This window comes from Rhincodon typus, chromosome 30, assembly GCF_021869965.1.
Source record: "Rhincodon typus isolate 14 chromosome 30, sRhiTyp1.1, whole genome shotgun sequence".
Classification (NCBI taxonomy): Eukaryota; Metazoa; Chordata; class Chondrichthyes; order Orectolobiformes; family Rhincodontidae; genus Rhincodon; species Rhincodon typus.
The window spans coordinates 3046520-3070077 of record NC_063361.1 but is presented as its reverse complement, the minus strand read 5'-3'; the positions used below and the strand labels follow the sequence as shown (position 1 = coordinate 3070077).

At 42.1% G+C, this 23558-nt stretch overlaps 1 protein-coding gene across 3 annotated transcripts in view; it reads left to right on the top strand.

Moving 5' to 3' along the window:
* Positions 1-23558, top strand: part of limd2 (LIM domain containing 2) — a 65202-nt gene that overhangs the window by 33085 nt on the left and 8559 nt on the right. For 2 of the 3 annotated variants that reach the window (XM_020514067.2, XM_048614491.1), the window contains exons 2-3: positions 12-100; positions 23180-23316. In XM_020514067.2, coding sequence (XP_020369656.1) covers positions 98-100; positions 23180-23316 — 140 coding nt within the window. In that variant the 5' untranslated portion in view covers positions 12-97. The remainder of the gene's footprint in view (positions 1-11; positions 101-23179; positions 23317-23558) is intronic. The other variant, XM_048614489.1, reaches the window with a different exon arrangement.

The window sequence follows — 23558 nt, the reverse complement described above, 5'->3', positions numbered from 1 at the left end:
TTCTATTTCAGATGCAGAGAGGCTGTTATTAGGAAACTGAACTTCATACACATATTTCAGCTTCTTACCTCATTGCTTCTCAGGACAAGACAAAAATATGGTATGTATCCCTCTCAAATGGGAGTAGATGTAAAATATCTGTCGCTCTCTAATTAAGGAGCATACGACTGCATACCCTACAGCAAGTGTAACTGTACGTCCCTCTTTGATTTATAAGGTTCTCCATGTTAGGTGAGTGTGGAAGTTTGTGTCCCACCTCAGAGAGAGAGGGCCTTAAAAGAGGATTGGTAGGCTGATAGTCAGAGAGTTCTTTAGGAAAGAAATTGCAAAGTATATGACTTAGATTGCTAAAGGCCCAGCTGCTAGTGATTGGAAAAGGTTTGTGAAGAGGCAAAAGTCAAGGGAACAGAGAGTCCAGGGAGCCTTTTAGAACTGGAGGAAAGTGCAGGCATGGAAAGGGTTGGGAATTTGAAATTAGTGTTGTGTGACTTTAACTTTGTCCACCCCAGTCTAACACTGGCAGCTCCACATCAGAGTGATGTGACACCGGGTTCAGTTACCTTAGTTGACTGGACAGCTGATTTGCAATGCAGATTGATCATGGTTTTGTTAAGGGTAGATAATGTCTGACCAACTCGACTGAATTTTTTTGAAGGGATGAACAAGTGCATTGATGATAACAATACTTTTGTAGTCTACTTGGACTTCAGCAAGGCTTTTGACAAGATCTCACATGGGAGACTGACATCAAAGATAAGAGCCCGTGAGATCCATGGAAACTTGGAAAATTTGATCAGAATTGGCTGAGTGGCAAAGGATGATGGTTGAGGGATGTTTTTGTGACCGGAAGCCTGTGTCCGGTGGGGTCCCAAAAGGGGCAGTATTGCAGTCCTTGTTGTTTGTGGCTTATTTAAATGATTTAGACTTAAATGTAGGAGCATTTTTTCAGTAAGTCTACAGTTGATACAAAAATTGGTGGGGTGGTATATAGTGAAGAGATCAGTGGCAAATGGAATTCAATCTGAATAAATGTGAGCTGATGCACTTTGGCAGGACAAACAAGGCAAGGGTACACATGTTGAACAGTAGGACACTGGGATGCATTGGGGGTTAGAGGGACCTTGATGTGCATGTACACCAGTCCCTTAAAGTATCAAGGCAGGTGGATAAGTGGTTAAGAAGACATATGGGATAGTTGCCTTGACTAACCAAGGCATAGGGCAGGGAGGTTATGCTGGAACTGTATAAAACATTGGTTGGGCTACAGCTGGAGTATAGTGCGCAGTTCTAGAATCCACATTGTCGGAGAGATGTGATTGCACCGGAGTGGGTGCAGAGGAGATTTACCAGGATGTTGCCTGAGCTGGAGAGTTATGAAGAAAGATTGGATAGAGTGGGGTTGTTTCCTTAGGACTGAGGAGATTGAGAGGAGAAGTGATTGAGATGTATAAAATTATGACGAGCATAGCATAGAGAGGGCAGACAGAAAGAGACTTTTCCTCTTGATGAAGGAATCAATGACCAAGAGGCATAGATTTAAGGTCAGGGGCTGAAGGAGATGTGAGGAAAAACTTGTTTTCCAGAGGGTGGTGGGAATCTGGAACTCACTGCCAACAAGGGTGGTAGAGGCAAAGACCCTCTTAACATTTAAGGAGTATTTAGATGTGAAGGCCTACAAGTGCTGGAAAATGGGATGAGAATAACTAATGGTTATTTTTGACACAATGTACTGAAGATCCTTTTTCTGTGCTGTAGATCTCTATGGCACCCACACCTCATGAAAGAAAAAAGAAAATATAGCATTGAGATAAATATCAAGATTGTCTGTTTTCATGCAAGGTTGAATGTTAAACCAGGGAGAATTGGTTGTAGTTCTTTTCAATAATGCAATGGATCTGCCTCATTTTACCATCAAACAAAGAATAGCTGTGCATGGGGAAATGGAAAGGAGAGAGGATGTCAGGAAATTTACAATCACCAGGGAACAGAAAGTGAGCAAACTCTTGTAGCTATGAGCTGAAGAGTCCTTGGATTCTAATGGACTTCATCCTAGGATTTTCAAAGAAGTAGCCCTTGAGATGGTCTCTGTTTTGGCTTAAAGTTTTCAAAATACTCTAAGTTTGGGGTAGGATCCATTTAGGTTGGAAAATAGCAGTTGCAATTGCTTTATTCAAAAAACAAAAGGGAGACAGAAAGCAGGAAGCTACAAGCCAGTTAGCTTAACATCTGTCAAAAAGGGTGAGAAGCTATTTTCAAAGCAATTATTAATGATCATGAGGGGTCTTGCAGGGTGCATATGAAAAGGATATTTCCTTTTATGGGATTCACCATTTCAAAATAAGTGGTTGCCTAGTTAAGGAGATTTTTTTCCTATGAGTCATGAGTCCTTGTTTCCCTAGAAAGTGGTGGCTGCAGAGTCTTTGAATATTTTTCAGGCAGAGATAGATAAATTCTTGCTAAGCAAGTGGTGAAAGATCATCGGGGCCACTTAGGAATGTTGAATTAGGTTACCATTAGATCAGCCACAATCTCATTGAATGCAACAGCAAGCTCAAGGGCCAAGTGGCATACTCCTGCTTCTAACTCCTATGAGTGAGATTCTTAATGAGTACTTTGCGTCGGTATTCACCGAAGAGAGGGACATGACAGATGTTGAGGTTAGGGATAGATGTTTGATTACTCTAGGTCAAGTCGGCATAAGGAGGGAGGAAGTGTTGGGTATTCTAAAAGGCCTTAGGGTGGACAAGTCCCCAGGTCCAGATGGGATATATCCCAGGTTACTGAGGGAAGCAAGAGAGGAAATAGCTGGGGCCTTAACAGATATCTTTGCAGCATCCTTGAGCACGGGTGAGGTCCCGGAGGACTGGAGAATTGCTAATGTTGTCCCCTTGTTTAAGAAGGGTAGCAAGGATAATCCAGGTAATTATAGACCGGTGAGCCTGACGTCAGTGGTGGGGAAGCTGCTGGAAAAGATACTGAGGGATAGGATCTATCTATATTTGCAAGAAAATGGGCTTATTAGTGATAGGCAGCATGGTTTTGTGCAGGGAAGGTCATGTCTTACCAACTTGATAGAATTCTTTGAGGAAGTGACAAAGTTGATAGATGAGGGAAGGGCTGTGGATGTTATATACATGGACTTCAGTAAGGCGTTTCATAAGGTTCCCCATGGTAGGCTGATGGAGAAAGTGAAGTTGCATGGGGTCCAGGGTGTACTAGCTAGATGGATAGAGAACTGGCTGGGCAACAGGAGACAGAGTTGTAGTGGAAGGGAGTTTCTCAAAATGGAGAACTGTGACCAGTGGTGTTCCACAGGGATCCATGTTGAGATCACTGTTGTTTGTGATATACATAAATGATTTGGAGGAAGGTATAGATGGTCTGATTAGCAAGTTTGCAGATGACACTAAGATTGGTGGAGTAGCAGATAGTGAAGGGACTGTCGGAGAATGTAGCAGTATATAGATAGATTGGAGAGTTGGGCGGAGAAATGGCAGATGGAGTTCAATCCAGGCAAATGCAAGGTGATGCATTTTGGAAGATCCAATTCAAGAGCGAACTATGTGGTAAATGGAAAAGCCCTGGTGAAAATTGATGCACAGAGAGATCTGGGTGTTCAGGTCCATTGTACCGTGAACGTGGCAACGCAGGTCGATAGAAGGCATACGGCATGTTTTCATTCATCGAACGGGGCATTGAGTACAAGAGTTGGCAGGTCATGTTACAGTTGTATAGGACTTTGGTTCGACCACATTTGGATCTGGTCGCCACATTACCAAAAGGATGTGGATGCTTTGGAGAGGGTGCAGAGGAGGTTCACCAGGATGTTGCCTGGTATGGAGGGTGCTAACTATGAAGAGAGGTTGAGTAGATTAGGATTATTTACATTAGAAAGATGGAGGTTGAGGGGGGACCTGATTGAGGTCTACAAAATCATGAGAGGTATAGAAGGGTAGATAGCGAGAAGCTTTTTCCCCAGAGTGGCGGACTCAATTACTAGGGGTCACGATTTCAAGGTGAGAGGGGAAAAGTCTAAGGGAGATATGCGTGGAAAGTTCTTTATGCAGAGGGTAGTGGGTGCCTGGAATGTGTTGCCAGCGGAGGTGGTAGAGGCGGGCATGATAGCATCATTTAAGATGTATCTAGACAGATACATGAATGGGCAGGGAGCAGAGGGATACAGATCCTTGAAAAATAGGCGACAGGTTTAGATAGAGGATCTGGATCGGCATAGGCTTGGAGGGCCGAAGGACCTGTTCCTGTGCTGTAATTTTCTTTGTTCTTTGTTTGTAAAACTCAAAACTCCAACAATGCATAACTCCCGCAGTACTGCAGATTATATCTGAGGTGGAGCTTCAACAGTTTGACTCAAGCCAGAGTACTGGCAACTGAGACAAGCTACTATTTTAAATGATTTAAAACCTCCAAGATCTCTGCTTTCACTTAATTTTTGCCAGGCATTTCTTCCTCCAGCGTGGGAAAAGATTGCAAGTATATAAATTTATTTTTGAAGTGTTATAAAGGTCAAAACAATATGTACCTCTACCCAGGAAGGCAAGAACAGTGCTAGGCTATGCAGCCCTTCAAGACCTGTTAGTCTGATATATCATAGCCAGTCTGTATCTTGACTGTATTTATTTGCCTTTGCTCCATATCTTTTGAAATGCATACCCAACAAAAGTGACTCAAATTTACATTGTTCTTTCTGTCAAACTATTCTTCCTAATTTTACAGCTAACTAGGCCTAGTTCTAATTATAAGCTTAGGCCCCCTTGTTCTGCATTCCTGTCCTGGTGAAAGTAGTTTTCCTGCACCTGCGCTATCAAATCCTGTTATCATTTTATAAATGGCCAGATTAGATCACCCATCAGCCATATAAAATCAAGTTTTGCAACCTGTTCTCAAAATCTAACCCTTTAAGTGCCCAATTCTATTAAATTTTATCTTTTGTTTGGATTTTGTAATTTCCTCACTGCATTGTGGGTAAGCCAATGCCACTGCACATTTTGCCGAATACAGAAAAGACTCCAATTTATTTGACTAAAATGAGGCTCTTGTTTCTTTCCAGCTGCATTCACTTTTCTCCTGCCCTACCCCCACTTTGTTTTTATTCCTTTCTTCAAGTAATCTCTGAATAACTGCCAATCTGCACTGTTTCCGGTTAACCTATACTTTTTGAAAGATTGTTTTTCTAAATTTCTGACTATTGCACATCGCAACAGTATTAAGAATATTAACACACCACTTCGACTTATTGATTTCCTCACTCCACTCCACAGTTAACTTTCTTCAAACCTTAGTTGACAACCTAATTTTTATGTTACCCATACCTAAATCCTCCTCCTCCCACCTTCAACACTATCTCAACTTCCCCTCAGGGACTCATATTTAACTTCTAAGGCTTGGAAGAATGTTGCTAACAGCACAAAGTGTTCTCAGAAAATGGTCACACAGCTACAACACAGAAACCTGCCTTCAGATGAAGCTGATAATAAATGCCAAATTTTCTGTAGAACATGCAACGAACAGGAAATAGAAAGTGAAAAATATGTGAAAACCTTTCAATAGAGTGAAGACATTTTGCTATTTCTGGAAGATTGGCAAACCTTGCATATCTGTTTCGGTTACAAACCTAGGGTCTCTGCTCTTCGTCTGCACTCAGCCAGAGACATTGTCCTCCGCTTGCAGCTACTGGGACACACTGCCCTCTGATCACCCCCTACTTGTGGACGCTCCTCTCTGGCCACATCCACCTGGGGTCCCTACTTGGTGCTTGCATCCAGCTGGGTACCCTCTTATCTGCTTGCATGTACCCAGAGAGCAGTTCATAAATTGTATGGTAAAGTTAAAATGTTGTGCTAAATGGCCCTTCAGTGCAGATGGAGGAGGTAATGCTGCCTTTACCACCACCACCACCCCCCCAACCCCCGCCACACACAGAGTCTGGTGTGTGATTTTTTTCTTAATCTTTAAGCTTAGAAACTGTAACTTGCTATTACATTGCTAATAACTAGTTAACTAAACAAACAAATCAGTAAGGTTAGACAGATGAGGCAATGTAGAGGGTGAGCTGTAGCTGCAATATGTGGGAGTTCGTAGAAAAATTGAGATTCCAGACAACAATATCTGTGGCAAGAGTCTGCAACTTGAACAAATTTGGCTCGCTTGTTAAACTGGAGTCTGAACTGCAGATATTGTGAGGCATCAACAGGAGAGAGAGTTGCCTGGACATTGTTCCAGGAAACAGTCACTTCCCTTGGGTTGAGTGGAACTTTAGACTTGGTCAGTGGTCACATTTAAGATCGTCAATAATTCTGGCCCAGCCAGTGACTTCCACATTACATGAATGAATAAAAAATTACAACAGATAAGGGAATCCAGCATGTAGTGATATGTAAACGCAAATGTGTTCACATAGAGACAGAAGAAATTATGGAGAAAGAGGAAATGGCAGAGACATTGAGCAAATATTTTTTGTTTGCCTTCACTGTAGAAGGCACAAGTTACATACCAGAAATAGTGGGTAACCGGGGGCTAATAAGATTGAGGAGCATAGTGTAATTTATATCAGCAGAGAAAATGTTTTGGAGAATTTTAAGAAATTACAATGTGACAAATCCTGGAACCTGGTGATCTAATCTTGGTCTCAGTAGAAGATAACTGCAGAAATACTGGATGTGTTGATTATGATTTTGCAAAATGCAACACTGCTATCCAAGAAAGGACAGAGAGAGAAACCAAGAAACTACAGGTCAGTTAGCCGGATATTGATTATTAGGAAAATGCTTTTACAAAAGAACTCTTAATAATGCTTTTTGAGAATTATTGAATCATCTAACAAAGTCAGCATGATATTACAAAAAGGTTATCTCGAGTAGAAATACCGCAACACCTTTGAGAATTTGCTGATGGTTGAGAGCACGATATTAGGCAGATGAGACGATATTTGGCAGGATTTGATTAGCTTTGCTTCTTGTGGATAGGACATACTTGGGAAATTTTCCACATTGTCAGGTAAATGCCAGTATTGTAGCTGTACTGGAACAGCTTGTCTCAGGGCGTGGCTAGTTCTGAAGCACAACACCTCTAGCCAGTGTCTTCAACCATTTTTTGATATCTCACAAGTGAATCAAATTGGCTATGGACAGGCTTCTGTGATATTGGTGACTTAAGGAGGAGGCCAAGGTGGATCATCTACTTAGCACTTTTGTCTGAAGATTCTTGTAAATGCTTCAATTTTTTTTTGTTTTGGACTGATGTTTTGAGCTCCCAGATCACTGAGCTTGGGGATATTTGTGAAGCCTCCTCCACTATTTATCCACCACTTTTCATGACTGGATGTGGCAAGCAAAGGTTTCATCAGACTCATGGTTATGGGATCACTTAGCCTTGCCTCCAGCATGCTGCTTTCACTGTTTAGTATCCATATAGTCCTCTGCTCACCAAGTTGGCATCTCAGTTTTAGGTATGCCTGGGTACTACTCCTGGCAGAATTGAACCAGGACTAATCCCCTGTCTTGATGGTCATGGTGGAGATAGAGATATGCCAGGCTATGAGGTTACGATTATATTTTAATACAATTACTAAAGTTATCAAGGGATACCATAGAAAAATGATGTTCAGTTAAGTCCATCGTGATCATTCAATGGCAGAACAGGCCAGAGGGTCTGAATGGCTGACTCCTATTTCCCAAACTAAATTAAGGGTTTCCAGACTTTATTGACATATCCTAATGGCCTATCATCTGCTGATAGGCGAGAGTTAGAAAGTAAATGTTTTGTGTGTGATGAAGAAATGCAAGCCAGGGAATCTGGACTGGTGCAATATAGGTTCCAAATGTCAAGGAAATTAATGAGGAAATAGTATCATCACATCTTTAAACAGAGCACACTGGACCTGCAGACCAATGTTGCTGGATCATAAATGAGAATCAAATATTTCAATTAGTCCTGACACCTTTAATAAAAAATAAAAGCCATAATGACTTTGGAAATGTGGAAAATTCCTAAGGGAAGTTGAAAAGGCAAATAATACCCAGGAAAATGCCACCTACCAGTCATGAAATGAGGAGACAGCTTTCATTAAGAGGCAGGTGGATAGTTCAAGCTGTCATTGATGGGAGTTGGTGACCACTCTGACTATTTCAGCCACTGTTGCTATATGGGTTTGAAAAAATATGGAAGGTAAGGAAATAGAAACATATGATGGAGTTGTACAACACAGGAATATTCTGCATGCTGTATGTATGACATAGCAATTGAGGGGTTAGGACTCAGCCTGTTAAATAGTCTCTCATGACTGCTAACTGATTAATTGTGTTATGTTGCAGATACTGAGCACACTGAGGCAACTGTTTTTTTTAAATTAAACTTTCGTTATCACCACTTTTACCATCAGCGCTCCTCACAGTCAGTTACTGGCAGTCCAATAAAAGGCTATGTACCTTGCTCACCACACACTGGTCACTTCTTATAGTGGGCAAATTGCATCATGTGAGGATTCTACAATTCTATGTAGTGCAGAGGTAGTGTCCCACCTGCTCCAGAGATATGTGATAACTTCTCTGAACAATTTGCTTGGGAAACATCGGAACACTATTTTGTCCACTGTACGCTATGACAATGGTTCCCTATTCATATCCCTGCTCCTCTCAATACACATCTTTCTTGGGCATTAGGACAGGCAGGCAGGCTGCTACCAGCTGTTGCTGCCTTGTAAGTGCTCGGATGGAAAGTCAGCCCAGGGGAACCACAGACTTCCACTCAACACCCTGACATGGCTTAGATGGGGAATACACTACATTCAAAGCAGGAAACACAGGCCTGTTTTCCCTCTGCACAGAGATCCCAGTGGCATCGCCTCAGTGATCCTAACCTTATCTCAATGGGTCACTGGTACAGAAAAAAGCACGTGGAAGTTTCGTAAAATGACTGGCCTAAATCGAAGACCAATACAGTGAAGACATGGGTTCAATCGATTTCCACCACTGCATCTGGTGGAACATGAATTTAATTAATCTGGAATCGAAAACTAGTCTTAGTTATGGTGGGCATGAAACTATAATTGACTGATCTGAGAACCTATCTGATTCACTAAAATAAAACAAAGAACTGCAGATGCTGGAGATCTGCAACAAAAACAGAAGTTGCTGGCAAAAGTCAGCAGGTCCAGAAGCATCTGTGGAGAGAGAAACCGATTTAACATTACAGGTTATAAACACAATGTGCCAGCGAAGCAGCAGGTCTGGCAGCATCTGAGGGGAGAAAACAGAGTTAACATTTGAGTCCAGTGACTCATCGTTGGAACAGGGTCACTGATGAAAGGAAATCTGCCATCCTTACTTGATCTGGCCTATATATGACTCCAGACCTAAACAAAATGTGGCTGACTCTTAATTGCCCTCTGAAATGATCTAACAACTGCTCAAGCAAGCCACTCGGTTCTAGGGTACTTAGGGATAGGTAACAATTGCTGACCTTGTCATTGACACTCACATCCCATGAAATAACAAGCAAAAAAGGTACAAAAATGGGGAGAAAAACAAATTTATGGTTTGTTGCGGCGAGCAACTGGAGATGTCAAAACGCATATTTCTGCTTGGAGCAAGGCAACAATAATAGGAAAGAAAGTTATGAGAAAGATTAGAAAAGATGTATTCACATGGAATGTGGGCAGAATGTCGAATTTTCAGCCACAAATTGTCACTGAATCACGAACTGTTAAAAGGGATGGCTGCTTGACAATGAGAAACATTTAAGGTTTGAGCAGGAAAGTTGGATTAATCAAGACAGCTTGTATGGAGAAAAACATCACAGACTGATCAGCCTGTGCTATTCCAACCTATTCATTGGATATTAGGACAACTCGAGATGGGTGATTAAATGCTAGCCCCGCCCAGTGACGCCTGCATCCCGCAATTAAGTAAGGAGTGGACTGGCCTTAATGGAATTGTCTGTAATATTCAGAGACGTGTAGGCTAGGTAGATTGGCCATGGTAAATGTGGGGTTACTGGGTCTGGTTGGAATGCTCTTCGGAAGGTCAGCGTGGATTTAATGGACTCCTTCTGCATTGTAGGGATTGCATGCTTAAAATTTGCTCTGGGGACATTGGGAATGGTCTCCCAATAATCCACAGTAACAATAGTGATCAAACAGCTGGAAATATAGTATAAAGTGTGCAAACAAGATTTCTGACAAGATGACCGGAGGATTTCCCCAAGCAATACCCAATGTATGGTTCAATGACTCACAACACTACTGAATTAGTATTGGCGAAAAATATTTCCAGCTTAATGTTAACACTAATGTTTGTCAGACTTCAGAGTCCAAATTGACAGAAGCATATTGGAGCCTAGACATTCTTATTTAAAGGCTCTCTGCTTTGCTCAGGCTTAATTCCAGATTTAGTTTACATTTGGATTATACCCACAACATCATTGTAAAACCAAACTACTCAGTATAATAGAATAATACAGCACAGAATGGTAATTTATCTCATTGCCTCCGTGTTGGCTGTTTGTTAGAGCTATCAACTAGTCCTATTTTCCTGCTTTCTCTCCCTCCAAGCATTTATCCAAAGCCCTCTTGAAAGTTACAGTTGAATCTGGTACTATCACCCTTTCAACCATTGCACAGAAATTCAGTGTGTAAAAGAAATTGTTCTTTTGCCAACCTGCTTAAATTTGTGTCCGCTGGTTATTGACCCTTCTGACTCTCGATACACTGTCCCCTTATTTACTGGATCAAAACCAATCAAATTTCCTCTTAAATTTCTTTGCACTAAAGAAAATAAGCCCAGTTTCCCCAATTTCTCTACATAACTAAAGTGCTTTGACGCTGGTACCATGCAAGTAAATCTCCTCAAACCAATGCTGCCCTCAAGAGATGAAATGCGGTATAAAATTCTGTAAGATTATCAGCAGAGAGGAATTTCGGAAGGTTGCCCTCTTCTGGTGGACAGACTGTCTTGTTTCTTATGTGATGCTTTTTACGAAGTTGTTAGAATTCACTCTTTAAAGTAAAAAAATCTAAGCATTGAGGAAACAGAACAACCAGAAGTCACAGAACAAGAAATACAAAGCAAACTGAACAGAAGAAAATGTACAAATGCTGTAATGGAAATATTACCAACACAGAAAAGAATTTATTTTATCAAAAAAGTGGATGACAGACAAAATACAAACAAACAATGACGATACAAAAGAGGAAAGAAAAGAAGCAAACCGATGACAGAATTGAAGAAGTACTGGAACTGAAAAGGAATCACAAAATGAGAGTTATGCACCAGAAAGTGAAATGTTTGTTTGAAGGGATAATGACAGAAAATGGGTGCATAAACTACAAAGATGGTAAAATATAGTTTGAAAAAGATGTAATGGCAATAAAGCAGGCAGAATATATAAATGAATTGTACAATGATCCAAATAGAGAGGACCTTAAGATACCAAAGGAAATGATGGACTAACTGTTATAGATATAACTATCAGAGATAAAGGATACTTTGCAAATGATGAGTGCAGGAAAGCCTCCACACTTTGGTGAAGTATCAACATAATATCTAAAAGCTCCTGGAAAAACAAATAGAATTGTTAGCAGAAATTTGTGATCAAATATATACCAAAGGAGTCATTCTAAGTGCTTTGAGACATTCATTATTCATTAAGTTACATAAAAACCTAAAACAATGGGCCTACAATAATCTTAGAAAAAATCACATTAATGAGTCATCTTGTTAAAGTGATCTTGGGAAGAAAAAGGAAAGAAATTGGTGAACAGTCTGGAATTAGACCTGTGGAAGAAGAAAGAAAACAAGAACAATTTTTGAGAAATGTCCAGAAGAAATCAATAACATTTACATGTGCTTAACAATTAAGAGGTGTTTGATTGTGTTTGGCACCAAAATGCAATAGACAAGTTGCTGAAATGTGACATTGACAAGAAATATGTGAGATTTATGCACAGCCTTTATTGGGATTAAATATCAACCATCAGACTAGAAGAGAGACAATCAGACATGTTTCAAGACAAGAGAGAAACACAAGACAGTTTTGTTACCACAATTATTCAATTACACACAACAAATAATTAGAAAATAATCAGAAAGTTAAGATATGCTTCCCAAGGTACAAATAGGATTAAAACATAATAAACCTGTCACTAACTATATAGTGCTACTTTCTGATACAGAATAAGCCGTACAAAATATAGATCAAGTAAAATCCATAGGTTTAAGAACATACCAACAAGGAGCAGGAATAGGTCATTCATCACTTGCTCCACCATTCAATGATATCATACTGATCTAACTGTAACCTCAAATCACCATTCCTGCCAATCTTTGATAACCTTTTACCTCCTTGCTTAGCAAGATTCTATTCACCTCTGACTTGAAAATATTCAAGGACTCTGCTTCCATCGCCTTTTCAGGAAGACCGTTCCAAAGACTCATCACGCTCAGAATTTTGCTTCATCTTTTTATTAAATAGGCAACCCCTGATTTTCAATCACTAACCTCTAGTTCTAGATTTTCCCATTAAATATTCTATGAACTGCTCATCTACGCTAGCTTTTTCCCATCTCACTTTTCCAATCTATGTACAGGTTAAAATCTCCCATGATTATTGCTGTACCTTTCTGACAAGTGCTCAATAGTTCTTTCATTATGCTTAATCCTACCATGTGCTTACTGTTCGAGAGCCAGTACAACACCTCCACAAATGATTTTTTTTTGCTTTTATCATTTCTCATCTCTACACAGACTATTTCCAAATCCTGGTTTCCTGAACTTAGATTAACCCTCTATATTGTGCTAATTACCTAGCAGGGCCACCACTCCAACTTTTCCTAGCCTTCTGCCCTTCCTAATTGTACGTTACCCTTCACAATTCAGATCCAAATCATGTCAGTCTACAGCCATGTCTCTAATGGCCAAGCTCAGACATCACATGACACCAGGTTATAGTCCAACAGAAAACACAAGCTTTTGGAGCATAGCCTGTTTGTCAGGTAATGGCCATAAGAATATATTTAATTATTTGAGGAAGTAATGAACAGGGTAGACCAAGGAGAGCCAATGGATGTTATCTACCTGGACTTCAAAAGGCCTTTGACAAGGTGCCGCACAGGAGGCTGCTGAGTAAGATAAGGGCCCATGGTGTTAGAGGCAAGGTGCTAGCATGGATAGAAGATTGGCTGTCTGGCAGAAAGCAGAGAGTAGGGATAAAAGAGTCTTTCTCAGGATGGCAGCTGGTGAAAAGTAGTGTTCCTCAAGGGTCGGTGTTGGGACTACAACTTTTCACTTTATACATTAATGATCTAGATGAAGGAACTGTGGGCATTCTGGCTAAGTTTGCAGACGATACAGAGATAGGTGGAGGGACAGGTAGTATTGAGGAGGTGAGGAGGCTGCAGAAGGATTTGGACAGGTTAGGAGAGTGGGCAAAGAAGTGGCAGATGGAGTACAACGTGGGGAAGTGTGAGGTCATGCACTTTGGTAAGAAGAATAAAAGCATGGACTATTTTCCAAATGGGGAGAAAATTCAGAAGTCTGAAGTGCAAAGAGAGTTGGGAGTTCTAGTCCAGGATTCTCTCAAGGTAAACTTGCAGGTTGAGCCAGTATTCAGGAAGGCAAATGCAATGTTGACATTTATTTTGAGAGGACTTGAATATAAAAGTAGGGATGTACTACTGAGGCTTTATAAGGCTCTGGTCAGGCCACATTTGGAGTATTGTGTGCAGTTTTGGGCCCCATATCTCAGGAAGGATGTACTGGCCCTGGAGCGGATTCAGAGGAGGTTCACGAGAATGGTCCCAGGAATGGAAAGGTTAACACATGAGGAACATTTGAGGACTCTGGGACGATACTCATTGGAGTTTAGAAGGATGAGGGGGGATCTAATCGATACTTACAAAATTCTGAATGGTATGGACAGAGTGGATGTTGGGAAGATGTTTTCATTTGTTGTAGAGACTAGGACCCGAGGGCACAGCCTTTGAGTAAAGGGAGGACCTTTTAGAATGGAGATAAGGAGAAACCTCTTCAGCCAGAGGGTGGTGAATCTATGGAATTTACTGCCACAGAAGGCTGTGGAGGCCAGGTCATTGTGTACATTTAAGACTGAGATAGATAGGTTCTTGATTATCAAGGGGATCAAGGGTTATGGGGAGAAAGCGGGAGAATGGGGTTGAGGAACTTATCAGCCATGATTGAATTGGGGAGCAGACTCGATGGGCCAAATGGCCTAATTTCTGCTCCTATGTCTTATGGTCTTATTTCAATTTGCACTCTCAGGTCATCTGTTTTGTTTCAAATTCTATGTGCATTCTTCTTATAAATTCTAGTCTTATCTCTTGGTTGACTCATAGATTCATGTTCTTAGTCCCTTCTTGTCATGGTCTGTTTATCATTTCCTGTGTTTTTATTTCTTTGGCCTTGACTCTACACTTTGATTTACCACATCTTCCCAAATTTAATCCCTGCCTCACTATTGAGTTTAAAGTGCTCTCTACTTTCCCAGTTATGCAGTTGGCAAAAATACTGACCAGATGGAGACCATCCCATACGGTCATGTTCACAGCATGAAAACAGAGCTCTTGGTTGGCATGGACAAGTTGGACCAAGTTTCCCAAACTAAACGAGTGTCATTTGGATTATTTGGCCCACATCTCTCTATACCTTTCCTATTCATGTACCTATCCAAATGTCTTTAAAATGTTGTAACTGTACCTGCACCTACCACTTCCTCTGGCACACATGAACCATCCTCTACGTGAAAAAATTGTCCTTCAGGTTCCTTTTAAATCTTTCTCCTCTCACCTTAAAAATATGCCTTGTAATTTTGGACTCCCCTACCCTAGGGAAAAGACCCTTGTCATTCACCTTGTCACCCTTATTTCTGCCCATTATGATTTTATAAACCTCTGTAAGGTTACCCCTGAACCTCTTACGCTCCAGTGCAAAACGTCCCAGCCTATCCATTCTATTCTTATAACTTAAACCCTCCAGTCCAGCAACATCCTGGTAAATCTTTTCTGAGCCCTCTCCAGTTTAATATCTTTCCAATAGCAGGGCAACCAGAACAGTACACAGTACTCCCAAAGTGGCCTCACCAATGTCCTGTACAAACTCAACATGACATCCCAAATCCTACACTCAATAGCCTGAGCAATAAAAGCAAACATGCTAAATGCCTTCTTAAACATCCTGTCTACCTGTGATGCAACTGTGACGTACCTTAAGTCTCTCTGTTCTACAACACTACCCAGGGCACTATCATTAACTGTATAAGTCCTACCCTTGAGATAACAAGGTGTACAGCTGGATGAATACAGCAGGCCAAGCAGCATCAGAGGAGCAGGAAGAAGAGTCCAGACCCAAAACGTCAGCTTTCCTGCTCCTCTGATGATGCTTGGCCTGCTGTGTTCATCCAGTTCTACACCTTGTTATCTCAGATTCTCCAGCATTGGCAGTTCCTACTATCTCTAAGTCTTACCCTTATTTGTTCTACTAAAATGCAGTACCTCGCATTTATCCAAATTAATCTCCATCTGCCACTCCAGCCCATTGGCCCAATTGATCAAGCTGCCTTTGTAATCTTAGATGACCTTCTTCACTGTCAACTATACCACCAATTTTATTGTCATCCGCAAAGTTACTAACCATACATCCTAAATTCTCATTCAGATCATTTTTATAGATTACAAACAAAAATGGACCGAGCACCGATCCCTACAGTACAGCTCTGGTCACCAGCCTCCTGTCCAAAAAACAACCCTCCACCACCACACTCGGTCTCCCACTGTTAAGCCAAGTTTGTATCCAATTGGCAAGCTCCCCCCAAATCCTATGTAATCTAACTTTACTAATTAGTCTACCATCAATACAGGTCCCACTTTCCTCCATACTGGTGCAAATGTCCCACAAACCGGAAACCATTTTTTGCACACCAGTCTTTGAACCACATATTCATCTCTCTAATCCGATACACCCTATGCTAATTTGCACGTGATTCAGGGAATAATGCTGAGGTTATGAGTTTTGAGGTTCTGCTTCTTAATTTGGCGCCGAGCTTCTCATAATGACTATGCAGAAATTCATTTTTTTTTTTAAAAGATTCATTCACAGATTGTAAGCATTACAGGCTAGGCCAGCATTTATTGCCCATCCCTAATTTCCAAGACGGCATTTAAGAGTCAGCCAGGTATGTTCAGCTGTGTTCTGAGGAAGGGTCACCGGACCCGAAACATTAACTCTGTTTTCTCCTTCACAGATGCTGCCAGACCTGCTGAGCTTTTCCAGCAACTTTGTTTATGTTCTGCTTGTGTTGTTAATACCTCCAGGGTCCACAATAACTGGATCCTGTCAAGACCTGAGCAGATATCTGAACCCTACACCAGTAGGCAACACAGTCATCTAGACTCACACTCCTTGCTGTGGAGAGCAGTATCAGTCCCCCATCACTGTGCTGTCTCCCTACAACCACATTTCATTTTACAACCCCCTCTTGAATGACTTCCTGGCCACAGTCATTTTGCTCATCTACCCTGCAGCATTTACTTTCACCAGGATGAGCTGAAAGAACGTCAAACAACCTCTTTATCAAGATAAAGAATATGCAAACAAGAAAATTTGAGATTGTAGCATGGAAAAAGCTAATTAGCATAATACAAAGAACCGTGAATGCTGGAGATCTGAAACAAACAAGAACAAATTGCTGAGGAAACACAACACATCTGGCAGCATCTGTGAAAAGAAAACAGAGTTAACGTTTTGAGTATGGTGACCCTTCTTGTTCTGAAGAAACGTTAACTCTGAGTTCTGCAGCAATTTCCGTTTTTGTTTGTTTCAGATCTCCAGCATCTACAGTGCTGTCTGGAAATGCATAAGTTGCTACATTCTATCCATTTTCCTGTATGCATCAGAAACCTGGGCATAAGTAAAGAGTTGCAAGAAAATGGAAGCCTTTGAAATATGGATGCTGAGACATCCGCATAAAATTCCATCTATACATGTAGTGACGATAAATGAAGATTAAAACTGCAAGAGCAAAGGAATTCTTTAAAAAGTGAGATCCAGACAAGAAAATGTCAGTATTTCAGCCAGTTGATCGGAAAGCAGAGTGGATGGCAGCAGAAAGAGGAGACGTCCTAAGCATAGCTGGATGATTGATGTAACAGAATGGGGATGAACGTTTATGTGTAAAGATGGAACAAGGCAGACAAGTGTGGCACACCATGACACACGTTCCAGTAGGTGTAACCATAAAAAGCAGCAGTTAGAACTGAAATAAAACAAAGAACAGTGGATGCTGGAAATCAAACAAAAACAGAAATTGCTGGAGAAAGCCAGCAAGTCTGGCAGCAACTGTGGGGCGAAAGCAGAGTTAACATTTCTGAGTCCAGTGATCCTTCTTCAGAATTGACAGTAGCAAGGAAAAGATGGTATATAAGCTGAAGATTATATGGTTTGGGGGTAATGGGTGACTGGCTAGGCAGAGATGGAGCCCAGAGAGACAGTGACAGTTAGGGAGACAAAGGGATGGATGTTAGCATGCCAGGGAGAAAGAAGATCTGATCATGGGGACCATAAGTAGGTAACAGTGGATTAGCTGTGCTGAAAGCAGCTCATGTCATGACACAACCTGGTTGGGGTGGGCGTGAAGGACATAGGAGGTGTTCAGATTCTAAAATAACTGAAGTTGATATCAAGTCCCCAAATGGAAAATGAGATGCTGTTCTTCCATCTTGTGCTGAGCTTCGCTGAAGCACTTTAGTGGGCCTGAGACAAAAATGTTAGCCAAGGAACATAGTGGCGTGTTGAAGTGGCAGGCAACTGGAAGCTCAGGGTCATATTTGCATATGGCTCATTGCTGCTCCACAAAAACGATTCATGAGGGCAGAGCAGTAGCTGTTGTTTACGAGGACTTGAGTAAAGCCTTTGATAAGGTTCTGCGTGACAGACTAATTGGTAAAGTTAGATCACAAGATTTGGGGTGAGCTTGCCAATTGGAATCAAAATTGGCTTAATGGTAGGGGACAGAGGGTGGTGGTGGAGAGTTGATTCTCAGACTGAAGGCCTGTGACAAGCAGTGTTCCACAAGGATCCGTACTAGGGTCCACTTTTGTTTGTCATTTATATAAATGATTTGGATGAGAATATAGGACGCATGGTTAGTAAGTTTGCGAATGACACCAAAATTGGTGGTATAGTTGATAGTGAAGAAGGTTATCGAAGATTACGAAAGATCTTGATCAACTGGCTGAGGAGTGGCAGATGGGGATTAATTTGGATAAATGCGAGGTAAAACAAACAAGGGCAGGACTTATACAGTTAATGGTAGTGTTGTAGAACAGAGACCTAAGGGTTCAGGTACATAACTCTTTGAGATTTGCATCACAGGTAGGCAGGCTGGTTAGGAAGGCATTTAGCATGCTTATCATTTTGCGCAGACCTTTGAGTATAGGATTTGGGATGTCATATTGAGGTTTTACAGGACGTTGGTGAGGCTTCTTCTGGAGAACTATGTGCAATTCTGGACACCCTGTTTATAGGAAGGATATTATTAAATTGGAGAGTGTTTAGAAAAGATTTACCAGGATGTTGCTGGGAATGGGGGGGTTTGAGTTATAAACATAAGCTGGATAGGCTGGGATGTTTTTTTTTAACCAGCGCATAGGAGTTTGAGGGCTGACCTTTATAAAGATTTATGAAATCAGAGGGGCAGAGATAAGGTGAATAGCAAGGGTCTTTTACATAAGGTGGGGGAATTCAAAACTGGGGGACATATTTTTAAGGTGAGAGGAGAAAGTTTTAAAAAGGACATGAGGGGCAACTTTTTTTTGCAGTAGTTTGTGTATGGAATGTATGCCAGAGGAAATGGTGGATGCAGTACAGTTACAATGTTTAAAGACATTTGGATAAGTACATAAATAGGAAAGGTTTAGAGGGAGCAAATTACTACAGATGCTGGAATCTGTACTAAAAACAACAAATACTGGAGAACACAGCAGGTCAGACAGCATCCATGGAGAGAAGGCAAGCTAATGTTTTGAGTCTAGATGAATCTTCATCAGAGCTGATGTGAAGGGGGCAGCTTTTATGCTATAACTTGGGGGAGGGGGTTGTGGGTAATGGATGTAGCATGCTGGTGGAGAAAAGAAGTTGATAGTTCAGATTAAGTGATCCAAATGTGAGAATGGCTGAATAGTAGTGTGTCTCCTGCCAGACTTAAAAGGACAGACACTGGGACGGGGAGTAAGGATATCATAAGCTAATTTGAAGGTGTTGAACTCAATTTTAAGTCCAGAAGGCTGTAAAGTGCCCGGTCTGAAGATGGGATGTTGTTCCTCCAGTTTGAGCTGTGACTCACTGGAACACTGCAGCATGCCAAGGTCAGATGTGGGCGTGCGAGCAAGACGCTGTGTTAAAATGACTGGCTATGGGAAGGTTGGGGTCATGCTTGCACATAGACCAGAGGTGTTCCACAACGCGGTCACGCAGTCTGCATTTGGTTTCTCTAGAGTAGGCTACATTGGGTGTAGCGAATACAATACTCAAGATTGGAGGAGGTACAGGTGAAATATTGCTTCACCTGGAAAGACTGTTTAGGCCCTTGGATGGTGACCATGGAGGATGTGATGGGGCAGGTGTTGTACCTTCTGCAGTTACGTGGCAACGTGCCGTGGAGACAGGATGGTGTTGGTGGTTGTGGAATGGACTAAAATGTCTCGAAGGCGCAGACAGGGGGAGTGAGTGGAAGATGTGTTTGGTGGTGACATTCTGCTGGAGTTGTCTGAAATGGCAAAGAATGATCCTTTGAATGTGGAGGCTGGTGGGATGAAAAGTGAGGACAAGGGGAACCTGATCTTGCTGTTGTGAGTGATGGGAAGGGGCAAGGGCGGAAGCACGGGTGATAGGTTGGATGTGGTTGAGGCCCTGCAGTAATTTGCTCCCTGACAACCACAGTGGGTGGGAAACCACAGTTATGGAAGAAGCAAGCCATGTCAGCAGCACTGTTTTGGAAGGTGGTATCAAATGCAACATTGGCAAAGGAACTGGGAGAATGGGATGGAGTCCTTGCAGGATGTGGGGTGTGATGAGCTGTAGTGAAGGTAGCTATGGGAGTCAGTGGCTTTGTAGTGGATGGCAGTGGACAGTTTATTCTCTGAAATGGAGACAGAGAGGTCAAGGAAAGGAAGGGAAGTGTCAGAGGGGTTAGAGGGTGAAAATTGGAGGCAAAATGAATGAAGTTTTCAAGGTGCTGGCTGGAGCAAGAAGTAGCACCAAAGTAGTTGTCAATGTACTGGGAAAAGAGTTGTGGGAAGGGACCAGCGTAAAACTGGAACAACGATTGTTCCACATACCCCATAAAGAGGCAGGCATAACTGGGACCCACGCAGATGCCCATAGCTATTCATTTGATATGGCAAAAGTAAGATGAATTAAAGGAGAAATTGTTCAGTAAGAGAACAAGTTCAGCCAGGTGGAGGAGAGTGGTGGCGGACGGGGATTGTTCAGGCCTCTGGTTGAGGAAGAAGCTGAGAGCTCTCAGACCAACCTGGTAGGAATGGAGGTATAAAGGGATTGGACATCCATGGTGAATAGGGAGCAATTAGAGACAGGGAACTGGGAATTGTCAATATGGTGGAGGGTATCAGAGGAATTGTGGATGTAGATGGGCAGGGTCTGGACAAACGGAGAGAGGATGCAGTCAAAATGGAATGAAATGAGCTCAATGGGGCAGGAACAGGCTGATACAATTGACCTACTGGGATAGTCTGGTTTGTGGATTATAGGAAAAAGGAAGAAGTGGGTTGTCTGGGGTTGGGAGACTACTAGGTTGAAGGCAGTGGGGAGGGAAAGATCCCTGGAGGTAATGAGGTTGGTGACAGTCCTGGCAACAATGGCTTGATGTTGGATATGGGGTCATGGTCCAGAGGGAGGTAGGAAGAAGTGTCTGAGAGCAGGCGTTGAGCCTCCACAAGGTAAAGATCAGTGTGCCAGACTATAACAGTGCCACCTTTGTCAGCCAGTTTGATAACAAAGTTATGGTTGGACTTAAGAGAGCAAAGTGCAGCAATTTACTTGCATTTCGTCAAGTTAGAGTGGGTGTCAGGAGCAGAGAAATTGAGACGGCCAACGTCATGTTGGCAATTTTCAATAAAAAGATCGAGGGAAGGTATGAAGCCAGGGAAGGGATTCAAGTGGAGGGTGAATACTGGAGGCGGGTGAAGGGATCAGTGGAACGGGGAGGAATCCTGCTCAAAGAAATGAGGTAGAAATGGAAGCGGCAGAAAAATAGTTCAACATCATGCAAGCCTGAAATTCATTTAAGGTGGGGGCGTAAGGGTATGAAGCTGAGACCTGCCAAACGCTGGCCAAGTGAGACTAGTTTAGTTTGGGAACATGGTCAATAAGGACTAGTTAAACTGGAGAGTTTATTTCCATGCTGTAGAAATGTCATGTGTACTCCATTGTAAAAGTACAATGAAAAGCTTTTACAATGTCTGCCTGTTACGATGCCTGTGAGACTCTATGACTCAGTCTGTGTTTTGTCACCCCAACGTAGAGGATACCACATTGTGAAGAGCGAATACAATAGACTTGATTGATGAAATGCAGGTAAATTGCTGTTTCATGTGGTAGGTGTGTCTGGAATCTTGGATGGTGTGGAGGGAGAACTTAGGCAGGTATTACACCTTCTGCAATTGCATGGGAAGATGCCACAGGTTGGGAATGGAGGAGAAGTGGACCAATGTGTCCCAGAGGGAGAAGTCCCTGCAAAATGCTGACAAGGAGGGTGGTGCCTTATTGTAGTATCTCAGTGGAGACGGCAGAAATTGTGACTTATGATCCTTTAGATGCACATGCTGGTTGGGTGGCAAGTCAAAACAAGGAGGACCCCATTGTTGTTGTGACGAGGAGAAGAGATGAGGACAGAAATGTGGGAATTAGTTTAAACACGGCTAAGGGCCCTGTCAACCACGGTGGTGGGGAATCTCAGATGAGGAGGAAGGTGCACGTTTTTGAGGCCCTGCTGCGGAAGGTGGCATAATCAGAACAGATGTAATGGAGATAGAGAAACTGAGAGAATGGAGTAGAGTCCTTATGGGAAGCAGAGTGCGATTTGATTTGATTGTTTTCACATGTACCAAGATACAGTGAAAAGTGTTGTTTTTTGTGCTATACAGGCAGATTGTACCATACAAAGTTCATCAGGGTAGTAGAACAGAGTGCAGAATACAGTGTTACAATTGCAGAGAAGGTGCAGAAAGAGAGAGAGAGAATCAACATTAACATTTGAGAGGTCCGTTCAAAGTCTGATAACCCCAAAAATAAAGACAGAGATGTTGAGGAAGGGAGGAGTCAGAAATGAACCAGGTGAAGGTGACAGCAGGATGGTAAGCAAAATTGATCAATTCTTCCAATTCCACGCAAGAGAGGGAAGCAGCTTGATGCCATTGATGAATCGGAGAATGAGTTGTGGGAGGGTTTTGATTAGGATTCCATGTACCCCACAAAGAGACAGGCATAACTGGGGCCCATGTGAGTATCCACGGCCACAACTTTGACCTGAAAAAGTGAGAGGAGTTAAAGGAGAAGTTCTTCAAAGTGAGCACGAGCTCAGCCAGGTGGAGGAGGGTGGTGGATGACAGTGATGGTTCCGGCCTTCTTTCTAGGAAAAAGTGGAGAGTCTGGAGGCCACCCTGATCGGGGTAGACGTATAAAGGGATTGCACATCCTTGGTAAAGATGAGGCAGTTGGTGCCCATTTCACAAAACAAAAATATGCGGCACGTAGACTGAACAACAATCTCACCTCATTATGGCATTCCTAGGAATGGTGGTGATGGGTGACTATTTTCCCGAAGAGATAAATGTGCAAGTTTCCACTCCTAAAATGAATGTTTGTACATCTGCCTTCATCATCCCATGTTCAGATTTTTCAAGATGAGCTCTCTTTGAATGCAAATTCGGCATTGCTACATCACAAAGCCAAAATTTTAAAAACATTCCATTCTGTTCCTCAGTTTAGCAGAGGGAAATTAGAGTTTTTCAGTTGATCATCAATTTTTTTTTGTGGCAATTTGAAACATTATAACCTTTGTTTGTTACTGTCATTGAGTTTCACATTCACCAGACTTGCAAGGCTAATGAGGTGTACTGTGCTTTTCATTCCAGGCTTTTCTACGGACTGTCTCGAAAGAGCTCTGTGCTTCCTGCAATAAGACTGTGTATCCCATGGAGCGCCTGGTTGCTGATAAGCTGGTTTTCCACACCACCTGTTTTTGCTGCAAACATTGCAATGCTAAACTGAGGTAAAATATGAAATTAAACTCTAACTAAACTCTGCTGTTCAGCTCCTCCAACGGCTGAGATATTTAAAGCAGGGAGTAACTGATTCATTCAGACAAGGAAGCTCCCAGGTTTGAGCCCCTGCCTGTCCTGAGTTAAATAAATTACAATCGGCTTCATCATGTGATGTACGGAATACGACGTCAGATGCTAAATACGAATTACTATCCACCAATTTCTGGTGGCAGTCTACCTATACTGAGAA